Source organism: Varanus komodoensis, unplaced genomic scaffold (assembly GCF_004798865.1).
Source record: "Varanus komodoensis strain SLA01 unplaced genomic scaffold, ASM479886v1 scaffold6_4, whole genome shotgun sequence".
Taxonomy (NCBI): domain Eukaryota; kingdom Metazoa; phylum Chordata; class Lepidosauria; order Squamata; family Varanidae; genus Varanus; species Varanus komodoensis.
Window position 1 is genome coordinate 14,714,005 of NW_025336347.1, and position 17,193 is coordinate 14,731,197.

General features: G+C 40.4%; 1 protein-coding gene across 7 annotated transcripts in view; it reads left to right on the forward strand.

The window, feature by feature from the left end:
- CADPS (calcium dependent secretion activator) overlaps positions 1-17,193 on the forward strand; it is a 386,101-nt gene that overhangs the window by 292,060 nt on the left and 76,848 nt on the right. For 5 of the 7 annotated variants that reach the window (XM_044451841.1, XM_044451844.1, XM_044451843.1 and 2 more), the window contains 2 exons: positions 10,162-10,317; positions 12,298-12,445. In XM_044451841.1, coding sequence (XP_044307776.1) covers positions 10,162-10,317; positions 12,298-12,445 — 304 coding nt within the window. Of the gene's footprint in view, positions 1-5,925; positions 6,073-10,161; positions 10,318-12,297; positions 12,446-17,193 lie in introns of all 7 variants that reach the window. The other 2 variants (XM_044451839.1, XM_044451840.1) reach the window with 2 other exon arrangements.

Here is a 17,193-nt window from a genome sequence, read left to right on the forward strand (position 1 = left end):
TGATTGTGATTGCAAACTTCACTGTGATTGCAGTTTCCCCACCACTAACAGGGACCTTGGTTGCCTGGAGATTGCTGGACAGTAGGAGAGGTGAGTACCCTCTCCCATGCTACCACACACAGTGACCCAGATGAGATTGCTGTCCCCACACCACTAATTTCAGTGCTGGAGCAGCCGTCTTCTCCTCACAGCTCAGCTGCTGCATGACCAGATGGACTGCACAGTAAAGAGGTTAACTGGCATCACTGGCTGCATAGACAGTAGTGGAGAATTGCCCACGTGTGTTTCCATATAGGCCCACAGAAACAGCCTCGCCGCTGCTATTCAGGTTGCAGATTGCCAAATGTTAATTAGGAATGATCAGGCAGAAAATTGGCATCCCAGCTCAATCAAGTATTAGGATGCAGAGCCCTGATACTGAAACCTTTGTTCAGCAAGCTTAAAACCAGTGACTTACTGAACTAGCTTTAGGACTGAATCCCGTAGTTTAAATGTCAGAGAAAGGAGGAGGACATACAAACAACATACCAAGGAACAAGCAGTTGGAAGAAAGAACCTTGTACTTAAAGTGAGGAATGCAGGCCTTTAGATTGGAAACAGAAAGGCTACAGAACATCAGCTCCAGAATCAGGCCAGTTCCAGAAGCACAGCTCAATATGTTGTACATGACACAGAGCCAAACACAACAAAGGTAGGAGGAATAGGGATGGATTAATTTTCATTTCTCTTGCTTTTTCATTTTTCCAATCTTAGGTTTATCCCATCCTATTTGCATTTTGAAAAAATCCAATGTGTATGAAAATATATACACATTTACTTGTAATATATCTTGTATGTAATATTACCTAATATAAGTAGCTTTCCAAACAATTTTCCTGAGTATATACACTACGGTATGCTATTGTCATGAATATATGTGTTTTGTGCACATTTCCCAATTATGTACATTTTTGTTAGAATTCTCCATCACAAAATTCAGAAAAGTGTGAATACAAAAGACTTAAGATTGTTTCAGCTCATGCATTTGCATGAGAAGTACAAATTAATTTGGTTCACATTGAACTGTGGACAATTTTCCCTGTCCCTAAGGACAATTCAGCAGAAGCACTCAGAGGCCCTTGATGTTCAGGCAGGTTCCAAGGATCACAGAAAGGGTCACAAGGCTGGTCCTGCCATGAGGCAAAGTGACCTGAACAATTTCAGGTAGCAGAATTTGAGCATTATGATTGGGCAGCAAATTGCCAGCACTGTAGTTGAGTTTTGCTCATAGGCTTCAGTGGGCTGAGGCGCACCAAATTCTGCACAGGATCTGGGGTCCAAATCATTGTATGCATTTTGCTGTATGCTCACAAAGGCATTCAGCTGTCCCAGCAACAGCCCCTCGTGCCAAGCAGACAATAAGAGATGCAAAAAAGCATTTTGAGGTGAATGATACCAACAACATAAAAGCCAACTATGAAGAATTCTTAAAATATATTAAAAGCAGGAAATGAGCTAGAAAGGCAGACCATTGGATGATAATGAATGAAGATAAAGGAGTATGAAAGGAGGATAGAGAGACTGCAGAGAAGCCAAATGAATTATTTTGTTGTTATTTTGAAGTGATACGTATCACTGCAGAAGATATATGACAGATCCTGGTATTTGCCGGAAGGGAGTCTGAGGAACTAAGACAAATAGTTGTAATGAAAGAAGTTCTCAACCTTATTGAAAAAAATGGGAAGTTAATGATCACTGGATCCAGATGGTATCCATCCTAGAGCTCTTAAAGAAGTCAAATAATAAATTGCTGATCTTTTAAGAAAAATATGTAATGTGTTGCTGAGATCAACATTTGTATCAGAAGACTGGACAATGTCCAGTTTTTTTAAAAAAAAGGCTCCAAGGGGAATCTGGGAAATTACAGGCTGGTTAGCTAAATGTCTGTTCTGGGTAAATTGACTGAAAGCATATAGAAGGACAAGGCCTGCTGAGAAAGAAACAACACTGCATCCACAAAGGTAAGTCGTGCCTCACTAACCTTTTAGAGTTCATTGAGAGTGTCAATAAACACCTGGGCAGGTGTATTCAAGGACACCTTGTTTCCTTGAACTTCCAAAAGCTTCTCACCAAGTCCTTCACCAAAGACACCTGACCAGATATAGCAGTCATGGGATAAGAGCAGAAATAGTAAATTCTCCCAGTGGAAGGATGTAAAAAATGGTCCCCCACAGGGATTTGTATCAGCACCAATGATTTCAAGCTATTCATAAATGATCTGGAATTAGGAGTGTGCAGTGTAGTAGCCAAATATGCTTATGACACCAAAGTAATTAGGGTGGTTAAAGCAAAAAAGGAATCGAGAGAAGCTGCAAAAAGATCCCTCTGAACTGGGAGTATGGCATCAAAATGGCAAGTGCAAGATGTCAGATTCAGGGTAGCCAAGTGTAAAGTGATGCACTTTGGGGAAAATCACCAACTTCAAATAAAAGCTGATAGGATATGTGGTAGCGCTAAGTGACCAAGAAAGAGATCTTGAAATTCGAGGGGATAGCCCAGTGTGCAGCTGCTGTGAAAAAGCAAATGCCATATTAGGCATAATCAGGAAATGAATTGAAAATAAAACTGCCAATATCATTTTGCCCTTACCCAAATCTATGGCATGAGCAAATTTAAAATACTATGTAGCGTTGTGGTCCCTCCACCTAAAAAAAAAAAAAAAAAAAAAGGATATTGTAGAGTTGGAAAAAAATGGCAAGGAAGGTGATCAAGGGGCTGGACCAATTCTCCCAAGAGGAAAGGTTACAACAGCCAGAATGTCTTAAGTGAATAAGGTAGGTAGACGAGGTGTACAAAATTGCACAAGGTGTGGAAAGAGTGGATGAGGAGACATTGTTCTCCTGATACTATAAAATGGAGTCATCCCATGAAGCTGATTGGTCAGAGATTCAAGACAGAATAGGAAGTATTTCTTCACACGGTACATCGCTACATGATGGAATTCATTTTGAAAGCCATGTAGTGGTGGCCACTCATTCGGATGGCTTCAAAAGGGGATTTGACAGCTTCCTGGCAACTGGTCCTCATGGCTGTGTGGTACCTCGGGTATCAGATGAAATATGCACCAGTTGCTGGGAGACTCGGGAGGGTGCAGTGGCCCTCATGCCCAGCTTGTAGGGTTCTGTGGCTGGTGGACTTCTCGGTGCACAGATGGCTGGGCTAGATGTGCCCTTGCTCTGCTCCAGTATGTTTCCCTCATGTTCTTCCTTATTAGAACGATTTCCTATTAGAACCATAGGATGATGTCATTGTAGAAGCCAGGTAAAGTCATCTGACGCCTTACGTAGGCAGCCACAGTCTGTGGTGTGGTCAACTCTGGAGAAGCTGGTTGGGCTGTTAAAGTCTGCAAGCCTGAGTTGATGGAGGTACTGTGGAGTTTCCTCCTCTTTTTTGGAGGATGGTGGCAAGACCATATCTTCTAGCGAAGGAACTGAATATGAGGATAATGGCAACAATAATAACCCTTACAGGATAATCCAATGCATTTCTACTCAAAAGTAGTATTAATGTTAGTGGAACTTACTCTCATGGACCAGTATTTAGGATTGTAGGTATTAGCCCCACCGAACACAGGAGAGGTTATTTCTGAGTAAATGTGGTCTTCATCTTCAGCAGTGTCTTCTCCTGTAGCCTGAAAAGATTGGGAGATATCACAAGAATATGCTAAATCTTATTAAGCCACTCTTTATACCTGAAGCAGAGAGATATCCACTGGTGTTAATCAAATGTTTTTCATCTGGAATGACTAGAAAATATGATCTAAGATTTGCATTGAGGAAATAGGAAGACAGCTGTAGAAATCTACTCCTGGAGAGTGGCTTGGAACAGCATTTTTAAAAAAATTGATAGCTGGTCAGACTCTGAGCAGGGCTGTCAGAGTCTAGGTGCAAATATAATGGCTGGGATCCAAAGACTCAAGAGACATATCCAGGGCAAAATCACAGGCAAGCAAGTTTTTCATCCAGTGCAGCAACTGAACACACATTTCTGCTTTGCACAGGGATCTCACTTCTTTGCCTTCCAAGCCATTGTTACCTCTCCTGCTTGTGTCCCATTTCAGGCAAAACTCAAATGCAGACAATGTAATATTTCTCAAGTGTCAATTAAATTTGATATGGGGTCAAGAAAATGCTGCTAATAAAGAAAAGAAATCGAGCTTACAAAATATTGACCACTCTGGCATAATGATAAAATGCTTAAGTACATATTAATAGTTTGATGTATAATTCTAAGATTGAAAGGGCATTGAGATTTGCTTTCAGAATGGAACTGCAAGTAATTTCTGAAATAACCTTATATTGTATGGGATATATATACAGTTGGTTAGATAGGAATGTTGATTCTCTCAAACCAGGCAGATGGTACTTAAAACATTTTGCTTCTTATAAAAATGGCTGATATGAGAATATTTTTTACTGTCATCCCTTGAATATGTCTGCTATAACCAGCTGTCCTTAGTGAACATTGTTTATGTCTTTAAAATGTTTGTTTCCTGTTAGCATAGTAAAATTCCTCAAAGAGAGCCCTTGTATATAGCAAGATGATCAGCTTTCTTTTATGAAGTCATTGTTTTCTGGTCATACCTGCTTCATCAAATTAACATCTGCACTGGCCCGCAGTGTGAATTTTATCTAGAACATGCATTTTATGAAATTGTAACATATTCAGTAGAGAGAGTCAGTCAAATTATATTTCAGAGAAGCAACTAAAAACTACAGGGCCTTGTTCTTACTGATCGACTTTTCTCTGGGCTGGAGTATTTCTAACTGCAGATGGAGGCATCTGTGATGTTACACCTGCCTCTACAAAGTTTCAGAAACATCCTTTTCAGGGCCACATTCTTGTGCATTCTGATGCTTCACACATTTCTCCAACATAGTTTACTGCAGGCAAGGAGGCCTCTGAGCATAACATCTAGAAAGGTTTAATGTATCTGTAGTGTGAGTAGAACCAAAAAGTACCCTCAAATTTTGTTTTCAGAAGTATTCAGGGGACTCCCTTAACAGTTGCATGCTTCTAGAGATAAATGCCCATAATAACTTGTGCATGTAAGGATTCCTCTTTCACTTGCATAGAAAAGGAAGCTATGTGTCCATCCCGCTCAGCTGAAGTAAACGGGAAAGCCTATACAAGCATGGAAGTTCATTAAAATATCCGTATAAGATCATGCAGTGTAGGGATCTGCCTAAATACAGATTGTGTGAACAGGGACTTATTTTGGTAACTGAGACTCAGCAGGAATAAATGCTATTCCCTGAGCCCAGAACAGAATAATTATTTGGAGAAAGGAAGTTCTGATTTTGCATTCAGTGGCCAAACCTGCTATTTGGAAGAGGGGAAGGAATCCCATTAGGTCTTTTAGGCAGCAATTCTGAATTCACCTTTTGAGCTCACTGGAATTTTCTTCTGAATAAACATTCACAAGATTGTACTGCTAGTGTAGTTCTGTCAGTATATCCTTACCTATTAATTCCTTGATCCTTCCTGTACTCTAGGAGCTAGTTTCTGCACTTTGAAATGTTCTCCAGGGCCAGACATTACGTCCTTCGTATTGATGTTTTGATTTGCTACTTTGTAAATGTTTCTCCTTGTGTTGTCGTCTTCGCTCTCTTTTTGTTCAAGCAATGTGTTGTTGCTGTTGTTGTTGTTGTTGCTGCTGTTGGTGGTGGTGGTGGTGTTATTGCAGACTGCTGAGGGGAAAATGCCCAATTCCCATACTTATGCCTTCCATGTCCATGCTTCTCTCTGAAATGTTTTTGGTTTGAGTCCTTTGACTGTTGTCTTGCCGTGAACTTTGCAGATTTGTTTATAAGTGCCACTGTGCTTCTGCTGCATCTGCATTGTCACCGTGATGGTATTTTTTCTTTCTGTCTGTTTCTTCCACAGGAGTTTAACAAGTAATCTGCCCAATGTGAATCTACCAAATGTGAATCTCCCTAAAGTTCCAAATCTACCAGTAAACATCCCGCTAGGCATCCCCCAAATGCCTGCCTTTTCCGCACCGTCATGGATGGCTGCTATATATGATGCTGAGTGTGTATTCAGTTCAATAGATCTCATTTAAATCAAAAGTACTCTTGGCATGGATATGGGTTGTTTATTTCTCTCCATCGTATTTAGGTATATAGCCATTTCAAAAGAACAGCCGAGATTGACATGTCTCTGTTTGTAGCAAAAAATTTAAAAAAAAACCTGACAAAATCTGGCAAGCCATTTGTTACAATTTTGCATAAATTAAAGACATTTTTCTTCTACCCAGTTGACATTTGAGTCAATGTACTTGCTGAAAAAACTGGTCTGTCCAGCATAGAAAAATCCCACTGTGATATATGGTCCGACACGTGAGCTACGGGATCAGTGGTGGCGGCATGCGGTTTTTCTAATATTCTGTCATGCCCTTTAGAGCCTTGTGCATGAATTATATCAAAACCGAAACCCAGTGAGTTTTGTTTGCACAGTTCCTTTCCTGAATGATTGTCTTAAAAGGATTCCTTGCATCACTGGAAATTATGCATCTACAAAATATAGACTAGCTTCACCTGCTCTTGCTTCAGTACTTATCCTGATATCTCTAGGACTTCAGCCTTGTACATGAACCCTACAACCCCATTACCTGAGGTGTGGTGTGGTGAGCAGGTATGGGAATCAATGGATTGGATCCAGATTTATGTTGGATCAGCTGCAATGGTGAAAATGGATTTCCTTGTTTCCCATGCCAACCCTTCCAGCCCTCTGAAAATGTGCATTAGGAGACCCTGCTGAACGGGGAGTGCTGTGACATGGCAGAGAGGGTGGATCCCAAAAATTGGGTGGAGGAAGCTTTCCGTGGCAGAAGCTCTTTCTCTCAAGAAGGGCAGATCCTGGATCCAGCCCAATGTCTATGTGATGCACGTGGCTAACCACTGCAAATAACTGCTCCTGTTATCTGCCACCTTATCCTGCCTCCTGCACATTCTACCTGCAGTCCTGTTCAGCTGAAGAGGTGGGGCTGAAAGTAGAGTTCCAGAAGGGAATGAACAGGAAAAATCACGCTGTCCTTTCCCTAGTTCATCTGAAGAGTTAAAATACATGAATCTTTTCAACCTGGCAGCCAAAGTAAAGCACTGAGTGGGAGGAATCTGGATTTAGGAGAGGAAGCGTATTCCTCCTAGTCAGTATGCATAAGGTTTGATGGCACATAGGTGTGCCACCATTTCTTCTAGCATGACCTCTTTGCTTTTGGACAAGTTTTTCCCAGCATTAGGATGGAAGCTTGACCCAACAGACCTCTGTTCCTCATGCATCTCTTCCAGACACAAGAGCTGGTCTATCAAAATTTATAAGCTTTAAAGGTGTGCCTTTTTGCATGCATGCACTGACAAATTTGTGAATTAACAAGAGCCAAAGTAAATGTGATGTTGGAAATACATTATCAAGAACTCGGATAAAAGAAAACTGGGGGATTGGATGAGGGCCATTTACTTTATAAGTGCACTGACCCTTTCTTAAGCCATTTCTCAAATTCATATATGTTCCCCATTCTCCAAAGAAAATTTTGTAATGTTTTCCCTTGCAGACAATCTAACAGCTTGGAAGGGTGATGTTTACCAGGGAAAATAGTACAGAGGAGAAGAATGAATCAAGCTTTCTTCTTCCACAGTACTTTAGTCCCAATCTAATCTTCCCACAGCCACAACCACAACCTCCTTCCACACATAATACATCATAGAGCTGTATCCAATGTTGGTCCACTTAAAGTAGATCAATTAAAATAAAAGGGACTTGCATTGGATTAACTTTGGATGCAACCCATAGATTCAAATGATGAGTCTCTTGTATGGCATTTGGTTGTAACTCAGTACAATTAATATAAGAGCAACTCTTTAAACCTAATGTGATATCTAAAGTCTAGTTCATAACTGATTACATTACTTTCTTTAAACAATCATTTGGGAGCAGGAACTTTTATTAACATTTCATCTAAAGATAGTTTCTACCAAAGCACTATGATTTAAAAAAGAGCAGGTCAAGTGAGCTGCTGTACAAGAGAATTGTGTGCTGATTTATTAAAACATGTGTGTTGTTAACAATGAAAGAAATAATTCTGTGAAATGCAACCCATATTCATGCTAAGGTGACCTATTAAAGGCTAGACTAGACTAGGCAGTATATGTAAATAGTAAATGGGGAAAAATTCTCACTGTGCATGCTCTGTGATAATGTTATGTTTTGTTTTTGAAAAGATAAGAATCAAGGCCTCAGTCCTAAACATAATTACTCATGGGAAAGTCTCACTGAACAGTACTAATTGCCCATGTTCATGAGTGCATGTGTTTAGGATCACAGCCCAAGACATCACAATGGAGCAGTCCTTCTAAGGATTTTTAAATAAAAATAGAACATGTATATAAAACATTTCTTTTAAAATATGATGTGAGAAATTATGTTACTTCTATTGAATGAGCAATTAAACTCATCAGTTTGAAATTAAATGCCTGGTATTTTTCCCCACATCTAAAAATCCATTCAAAATGGGAAATGCAAAACAACTCAGATTTTTTTTTTAATTTGAAAATTCTGGAAACAGATGGGTGTCATCATGTTGTAATAATAAATAACAGTTATTGCATTCCTGGATAACTAATTGCATAAAACAAAAATACACTCTGTTCCAAAAGCAGGGTTAGACTGGATTTTTTAAAAAGGTAATTATTCCCAGTGTAGGTTTAAACTGAAATGATGCGAAGTCAATTATGATTCAGATATGATGCATGCGACTTCTTTTACTAGCCAATCATTCAAAGAAATGCCTGATTCTCTATCTTTTCATTGACCCCAGCTCCCTTTGACCCGTTAAGAACATATTTCAGTGTTTTCACACCCTTACATGGAAACGTCTATTCCTACAACTAAGTCTGCATTCGTCAGATGATTATCTTTGCCAGTACGGGATGTAAAGGACTCTTCTTGGCATGTTGGAAATATGGTTTTCACCCTGCAGTAGCCAAGTGTACATTTAGTTATATCTTCCTTTCTGTAGCATTCACTCAATGCAGCTGGCATCTGTCACAATAGAAACACCCTTCCTCATTTGTTTCTATAGACGATATCAGCATAACCTGGTGATGCACGGCGTGTAAATATAAATCACTGTGTTAGCATTAGTGGTATGCGAGGAGTGGCATAAGCCTCTTAAAGTTCCCTTGGTCATAATTATTATGCGGGGACAATGAGAGAGGGAAGGAGAAAGGATAATACATAGATGCATAAATTTCTAAGCATAAAGCATAGTCCAAAGCTTGCATTTCATCCTGTGAGTAGAACCCTTAGGCATAATTACAGCTGCACTGAAGTCTAATCACCAGCAAGAAAACTATTTCCAACTGGGTAGAGAAGACCTGGGTATGAAAGCCTGCACTTTTCGAAATCTGATTTGTAAAGACATTGGAAAAAAGAAAGATCTTGCAGAAGCCTGGTCAGACATATCGATCTCTCTTTCTCTCCGTACCACATCCCACCAAAAAAATATCCAAATTAAAAAGAGGTACAGTGGTCAGCCTTTTTGAGATACATAAAGGGATGTCCTGTTGCGAATCATCAGCTGTTCAAAAAATGTGTCCTCGCTCACCACTTGTTAGCACCGGGTTTTTTCCCTTGAAACCCTTCTGAGAGGGGAAGGTATCATAGAAAGGAGAGAAAACAGATCTTCTAATTTGGGAAAGAACATGCATGAAACCTAGAAATAACCACATACATCTATGTACTGTGGTTATTGTCAACTAGATATTTCCTTTCGCCTTGTAGAGCTTATGATTCAATAACTACATAAAAGTGTGGTTATTGAAAAAGGCTGGTTTTTCCTCTGTATGCACTGTTTCCAGAAAAATGTCTATATCTTCTTATTTTACCTGTCTTCCTTGTGTCATCTGGAAAGACTTGTAAGTGCTAGGTAGACTAGAACAAAGTGTGTGGTGTAAAATCCTAAACCCTGATGATGGAGATTCTCCTGGCATTGTTCTGTGTTTCCAGTCACTGTTATGCCCCCATTACGTGTACAAGAAAAATCTCCACATCAGGTTTCCAAAGCCAGGGAGCAAGCTGTAACCTCTCTTGCCATTTATGTCTTTGATTTTGCCCTGGCAGCAATGGATCAGGAACATCAGAAGATCTGTTTTGGAAACTAGATGCCTTACAGACCTTCATCAGGGATCTTCATTGGCCTGAGGAAGAATTTGGGAAGCACTTAGAACAGCGCCTAAAACTTATGGCTAGTGATATGATCGAGTCCTGTGTGAAGAGGTAAGAATAAACCACATGGAAAGGGCACTCAGTAGCATAGAGGTGTGAATTTGACCTGCTCGACAGAGCCAGATGACAGAGTTTTTCTTCAGTCAGGTCCCCTTTAAGCCTGGAAGAATCTGACTTTAGATGAGCCAAAGTCTCAGTTGTTCTTTGTCCATAGAGTTCTGGAGAAGACTGAGTCCCTGGAATTTTGCAAGACTTCTTCCACAGTAAGAAAATCAGTAACTGTAGACAGGCTTCTCTGAAAGACAACTTGCCTAACATAATTCAGGCAAGAACTGCTTTCAGGGCAGACCTACATATGAGGAGAAACGCAAGGGTACTTCCATCACAGATGGTGCTGTTTCTTATGTTCTGCCTGCTTCCTCAAAACTTCTAGTGCACTAATCACATACGATTTTGTGCTGTTACTACTTCCAGTGGTGCCACTAAGATTGGACTACAGGGCACAAATGGCTACCCAGAAGCAGCCCATGATGGATGCAGTAGCACACTGACCCAACATCAGCAAGTGCTCTTACCTGAGTATGCAAAATTCCACTGGGACTGGCACCGGCACCAATCACTGTGGCATCCTTCATTTTCCTCCTCCTCCTCCTCCTCCTCCTGCGTAAGAAAAGGGAAAGTCTCATAGACTCTTCCAATAGTAGAGTTGGAAGGGGCCAAGAAGGCCATTGGGTCCAACCCCCTGCTGTTGCAGGACACCACTTTACACCATCCCACTCAGATGGCTGTCCAGTTTCTTGTTGAATGTCTCTAGTGTGGGAGAGCCCACCGCCTCTCTAGGCAGCTGGTTCCACTGTTGTACTGCTCTGACAGTGAGGAAGCTTTTCCTGATGTCCAGCCTGAATCTGGATTGTCACTGCTTGAGTCGATTATTCCATGACCTGCACTCTGGTATCAGCAAGAAGAGATCTTAACCTTCCTTTCTGTGACAGCCTTTGAGGTACTTATAGAGGGATACCATGTCCCCCCTCAGTCTTCTCTTCTCAAGGCTGAACATGCCCAGTTCTCTCATTCTCTCCTTACAGGACAGTGTTTCCAAACCCTGGATAATTTTTGTTGCCCTCCTCTGGACCCTTTCTATTTTTTCCTGCATTTTTCTTAAATCTTGGTGCCCAGAACTGGACACAGTATTCCAGGTGAGATCTGACTAGTCTTGGGCTCCTCTCTCCCATGGAAAGCCAGAGTTCTGCCTCCTGTCCTCATTATGTCTACAGTAGAAATCAACTTCAATAGGACTGCTGGAAACGGCAGCATTTGCAAGCAGGATTCTACACTCATTTTAACTACTTGCTTTACAATGGAACCTGAGGAGGTGTTATATATTTATTTGTCAAAGAAAAAACTTTTAGTGGCTTGTGAAGCATACAGGCAAACAAGTCACGCTATGACAAAATATAAATGCAATAATTCTGTAGAGTCAAGCAATTCACGGGTTTCTTTAATTTGTGCTAAGCACTGAGCACCCATACGGTTTCTTATAATGCTGTGAGTTTTCTGTTTAGTCCCTCATGTACTTCAGCGATACATTAGTTAATACTAGTCATATGATAGGTGCACATTTTTATCACTTGCCTTGATAATATAATCACACTATTTAGTTAACATCACACTGTTTGGGTATTATATTACAAGAACAGTTGTCCTATTGATCAGAAAGCCAGAGAGAAAGGATCCAGGTAATCATTTCACCATACCAACTAATGCTGATAATAACTGGCAAGTTTCTTAGTGCCACTGAATTTTTCTTCAGGCAAAATTCATATTTCCTCCTTGAAGTTCTATGCAGCTAGGAAGCTTGCTTCCCTACTCTATTAATACCATTCTCTCAGTCTACCCATTTGGTTTTATGGCATTCATCCCAGAACGCAGAATAGCACTGCACTGCAATCTTCTGAATGTTGCATTGATCACAGTAATTATTCATTGCAGGTTCTTAAAACCAAAATATCCCTTTCTTCTTATATTTAATAGAACCAGAATTGCGTTTGAAGTAAAGCTGCAAAAAACCAGCCGGTCAACAGATTTCAGAGTTCCTCAATCAATATGCACCATGTTTAATGTTATGGTTGATGCCAAAGCTCAATCAACAAAACTTTGCAGTATGGAAATGGGCCAAGAGGTAAAATTCATGCATTTTTTTACATTTAATAAGCAAATGTGCATCTCATATTCTGCTAGGTTCAGAAACATTCTAACAGTTTTGGATTTAGTCTTCTATATATAGACTATGCAGATGAAAATGCAGGGTCACCCCGTCTAACAAATCTCCATAATGAATATGGATTCTCAGAACCTCAGTCACTTAGAAGTGACTGTTGGCAAGAACTGTGATGTATACAAGGTACTTCTAAAGCCTATTTATGCATGACAATGTTTTACATTGAGTCATTAACTCCACCCTGGAACGAGATATGTATTTGTCTACAATTGTAATACTTACACACAACAACCCAATTGCAAGCAGACTATTATTTTGACCAGCAGACAAAGAAAATCCTTTGAGAAACAAAAGGACTTAAAGCCTCTGACTAAGGGAAACTAAATTGTTCAACCCATTTATTCTTAAATGAAATGCTGCCTTGCCTGAATTTATTTGTCCAAGATCTACGTTTATAATACTTCCAGGTCCTTAATGACTCAAAGGTTCCAAACTGGTCCAGTTTTATCATCTGCTGGTCTAATTTGTTTTACTTCTCGAGATATTGTCGCAACTTAAAGATGTCTACATGTAATGTAAAGTAGAAAGACATGCTGAATTGGGCTAGATGAAATGCACCATCACAATCTGTTTATGCTCAGAAGGCTTTCAACAATGTTCAACATTTTCATCTCTGTTTATGACCAGTCCAGACATAGGACTTGGATTCTCCTGTCTCATTTTCAGCAATGCAATTTCTCATGTTCAGAATCAACTTCAGATGGCTTACAATTTTTGTTTTGTTAAAATATTTACCTCATTCTGATACTTATAAAGTAAGGTCCAATCCAGAGCCCACTGAAGGCAAGGCAAGATCAGGCTTTGATTACAGTGAGTATTGGATTGGGTCCTTTTGTCTTCATTTTCTTTTTGTTTGTTTGATATATCATTTGCTCTTTCAGAAGTCGTTTCTTGTTATTTATCCCAGGAAACAATTATAGTCAAAGCAAGAACTTAGATGAATTTCCATTATCCTGGCCTGAAATTACCCTTAGTTCCTAGAACTACAGGATGTACTTTCCAGCATCTCAATTTGTGCAGTTTTTTCACAGCACTTTTTAAGAAAGAGCATCATACCTAATCTGCTGAAGCCCAATAATTTTTTCATCCAAATGTCATGCCGGTATGATTCATGACTTATGCCAGATGTATAAGCCAAAGAGAGCTCAGGAACTAAGGAGAGAGACCTTTTTAATATCACTTTCCAAACATAGAACAGAAAAATATGGGAGCCCCACAGAGGCAAAATCTGTATTTTGAAGTGATCTGTCCATAAGGTTTGGCATGATCAGACTCCAGCCACCATGGCAGATGAAATCTATTGCAAGCTGTAAGCACATGAGCAAAGCCCAGAAGCTCCCTGGAACCCTACTGCTCTTGTTCCCCAGCAACTGGTACTGAGAGGCATATTGCCTTCGATACCAGACATAATATGCACCCATCCAGACTAGAAGCTTATTGAGTCCCTTTATCCACCATGAATTTACCTGTCCAGATTGGTAGGTGTCACTACCTCTTGCTGTAGTGAATTCCATTGCTTAACTATATGCTATACAAAGAATTACTTTTATCTATCCTGAATCGTCCACCACTTTGCTTCTTAATACTGCCTCCCTGGGTCCCAGTATTATAAGAGAGGGAGAAAAATGCCTCCCTTTCCACTTTCCCCATGCCATGCATAATTTTATACACCTTTATCAAGTACCCCCTTGTTCACTTTCTTCTAGGCTAATGAGATCGATTGTTTGTGACCAGGCTTATGCCAAGACAAAAATAGCAGTCCATGTTTAGAAGGTGAGGTGGGGCATAACATGCCAAAGAATAGGTAGGCAGACTGGATAATATTCTGCCAGATGCAGTGGATCAGACAAGTGGCTTCCTTTTGTAATAAGATGCTCAGGATTTAAAAAAAAATACCAACAGTCCCTGGGAGAAAATTGGGGGTGGTTGGTTGCTTATGATTGCCTGACAATGACTTCTGAACTTTAGCAGTGGCCTGGTTAGAGCCAGCACCTGATTCTCAGTGCTCCATGTCTGAATCACAAATCTCCTGACAAATATAATCTACCAGCACCTCTCATAATAAGTTCCAATAATAATAATAATAATAATAATAATAATAATAATAATAATAATAATAAATGTTAGTTGTAATAAATGCTAGAAATTCTCTACACACCAAGGCAAGGATTGAGCTTAATTAGTTGCACCTTTGTTGCAAAGTTTGGTTCTGTAGGTTTTTCGTTTGCCATTTGTCAGTTGTATCAGTTTCATTTCCCATCGGGTATAACACAGACAAAAGGCACCTGCTGGTCTCAGTTGCTCCTGGACAACCCCCATTTTACTTGCTTTGTCACCAACATTCTTCTCGCCAAGCCATGACCCATTCTGGTTGTTAACAAGCAGCAATTCAGTTGCACAAAGAATCAGCCTTGATGCATCTCGAGCAATCCGTGTAGGCCTGTTTAAGAAGGCTTTGCTACAGTTCTGCAAAGATTATGGAGCCACTGTGTGAAGTAGCAGTTGCTACAGTATGAAGTTTTAAATAGATAGCTCAGCGAGCAGACCTGTAAATCAGATGTGAAATATCAGTGCCCACGCTACCGATTAGGACAGCAGGATATCATACACGCCTCCTCCTTCCATCGTTCTTTTCTTTTAAATTCATTTTAATGGCTTCCTACCTCATCTGAGTTGTTCATGCCAGCCCATTTTTTTTTTGGTTTTCTCCTATTCGTCTCAAGATGAACGATCGTTAACCTGCCGAGTGCCTGATAAGGCTTGTCCCATGTCCAGTGATACTCGTCCCAGTTACTCTAATATCCAACCCACCTCCTTGCTCAAACTCAATGGAGGTGCCTCCACCATCACTCTTTCCAGCCCCATTCCAAAGCGCCCACTGTGCTTGCATTTCCGCCTCATGCCAGCCACGTCCCTACAAGCTGCTGCTGCTGCTGGGAGGCATTCCATCCCCCATCTGAGCTCTTCATCGCTGCGTCACAGCCCGATCCCAAAGCCACGGCAGGTCCTTGGTGCCACAGGACCCTGGCCCTTTCTTCTTGCCAGAATTCCTCAATATGCTCCCAGTTCCCATTTTTTTGACTTTTTGGTCCAGCAGACCCCACTATGCTGCCAAAATTTGCTACAGTAGCAAAAAATAAATAAATAACCCAGTTTACCTCCCCAAAGTGGTAAATAGGTAAAGTTTAACTAAATGTGACTTCTTTGATGCTCTGTAGCCTTTACAGAGTGGTGAAAAGGTTGACATTAGTTAGAGAAGAAACTAAACAAGTTTCTCCTTTCCCCTGTGTAGGAATGAACTTTTGAACTGTTATTTGATTTCCTCACAGTATCCTCAGTTCAGTATTCTCATCCACTTCTCACTGGATGTCAGACCTACCCATTATATCACATTGAGCCACCAATCATTCCTGCAATTCTTCGGTATGGTTAAATATGGAAGACTTCAATACACTTTGGAATACATACACCCATATTCTATCTGTATCCTTATATTCAAAGGCAGCTGTTCAGACATTTGGCAGACATAATTTACCACCTTAAATATTTATTTTTTCCTCTGAATTTTAATGCATTGACAGGCATAAACATGTATCAAACATTTCTTTGTTGGTCTGGTATGTTTTTATTTCTTTACCAAGGTCAGATGGTCGCTAACAGAAATGCAGCATACACACAATCTGTCAGTGACTCCATGTTTAAACGTACCTCTCACATACCCATCAAAGTCAAATGGAATTCGCTTTGTAAAGTGAATATAAATGAACTTATATCTACCTACTAATAAAGTAAGCTAAAGTTTCCCAGTAGTTAGGTACAGTTGGGAAATCCAAACACCTACTTTGATGCAGATACTACTTTGTGTATCTGCCAGTTTTTCCAGACAGATACACAAGAAGTAGAACCAGCAAGGGAAGCCACAAGTTATGAATTTTATGGGGCAATGCAGGGTAAAGTAGAGCTTGGATTGGAAAGAGAAGACATACCCAAAGTAGCTGGCGTAAAAGAACAGTCTTTATATGAATAAAGCTCTGCTTTGGACCTCATAACCTATGGCAGCCTTGCCAACCTGCTACTTTCTTGATGCATTAGTTTACAATACCTACTATCCCCACCCAGTGTGTTTGCTGGGGATGATAGGAGTTGTTCAATACATCCGGGGAGAACCAGGTTGGGGAAGGCTCTCCTGTGGCTTCTCTTATTGACAGTTGTCCATCCATGTGTCTGCCCGCACGGATGCTGTCGGAGGTGGGCAGTGCAGCAGCACTTTTGTCCATCAATCATCTGCTCCCCCTGCAAGGCCCTCTCCTAAGCGGCTTGCTCCGTATTTTCTCTAGAGACTTTGACTGGGACCTGTTCTTTTCCAGTGGAGCCAAGCATGTATGTGGTTCCTGATGCATGACTGCAAGTTTTGTATTTCTTAAAAACAAAACACCCATACAGGAGAGAATGTACTGATGGAAAGTCATGTTCTAGATGAATATAAAGGATTCTCATCTAAACTTATTAGCAGATGCTTTTCTGTATTCAGGTCCAATCTCTGCTGTCCTCAGTTACAATTATCAAGTGATAGAAAAGACCATTGCCTAAGCATCTCCCTGCCAGAAGGAACTTCTAGTCCTGATGGACAAATAGTGTGAGGGCCAAAT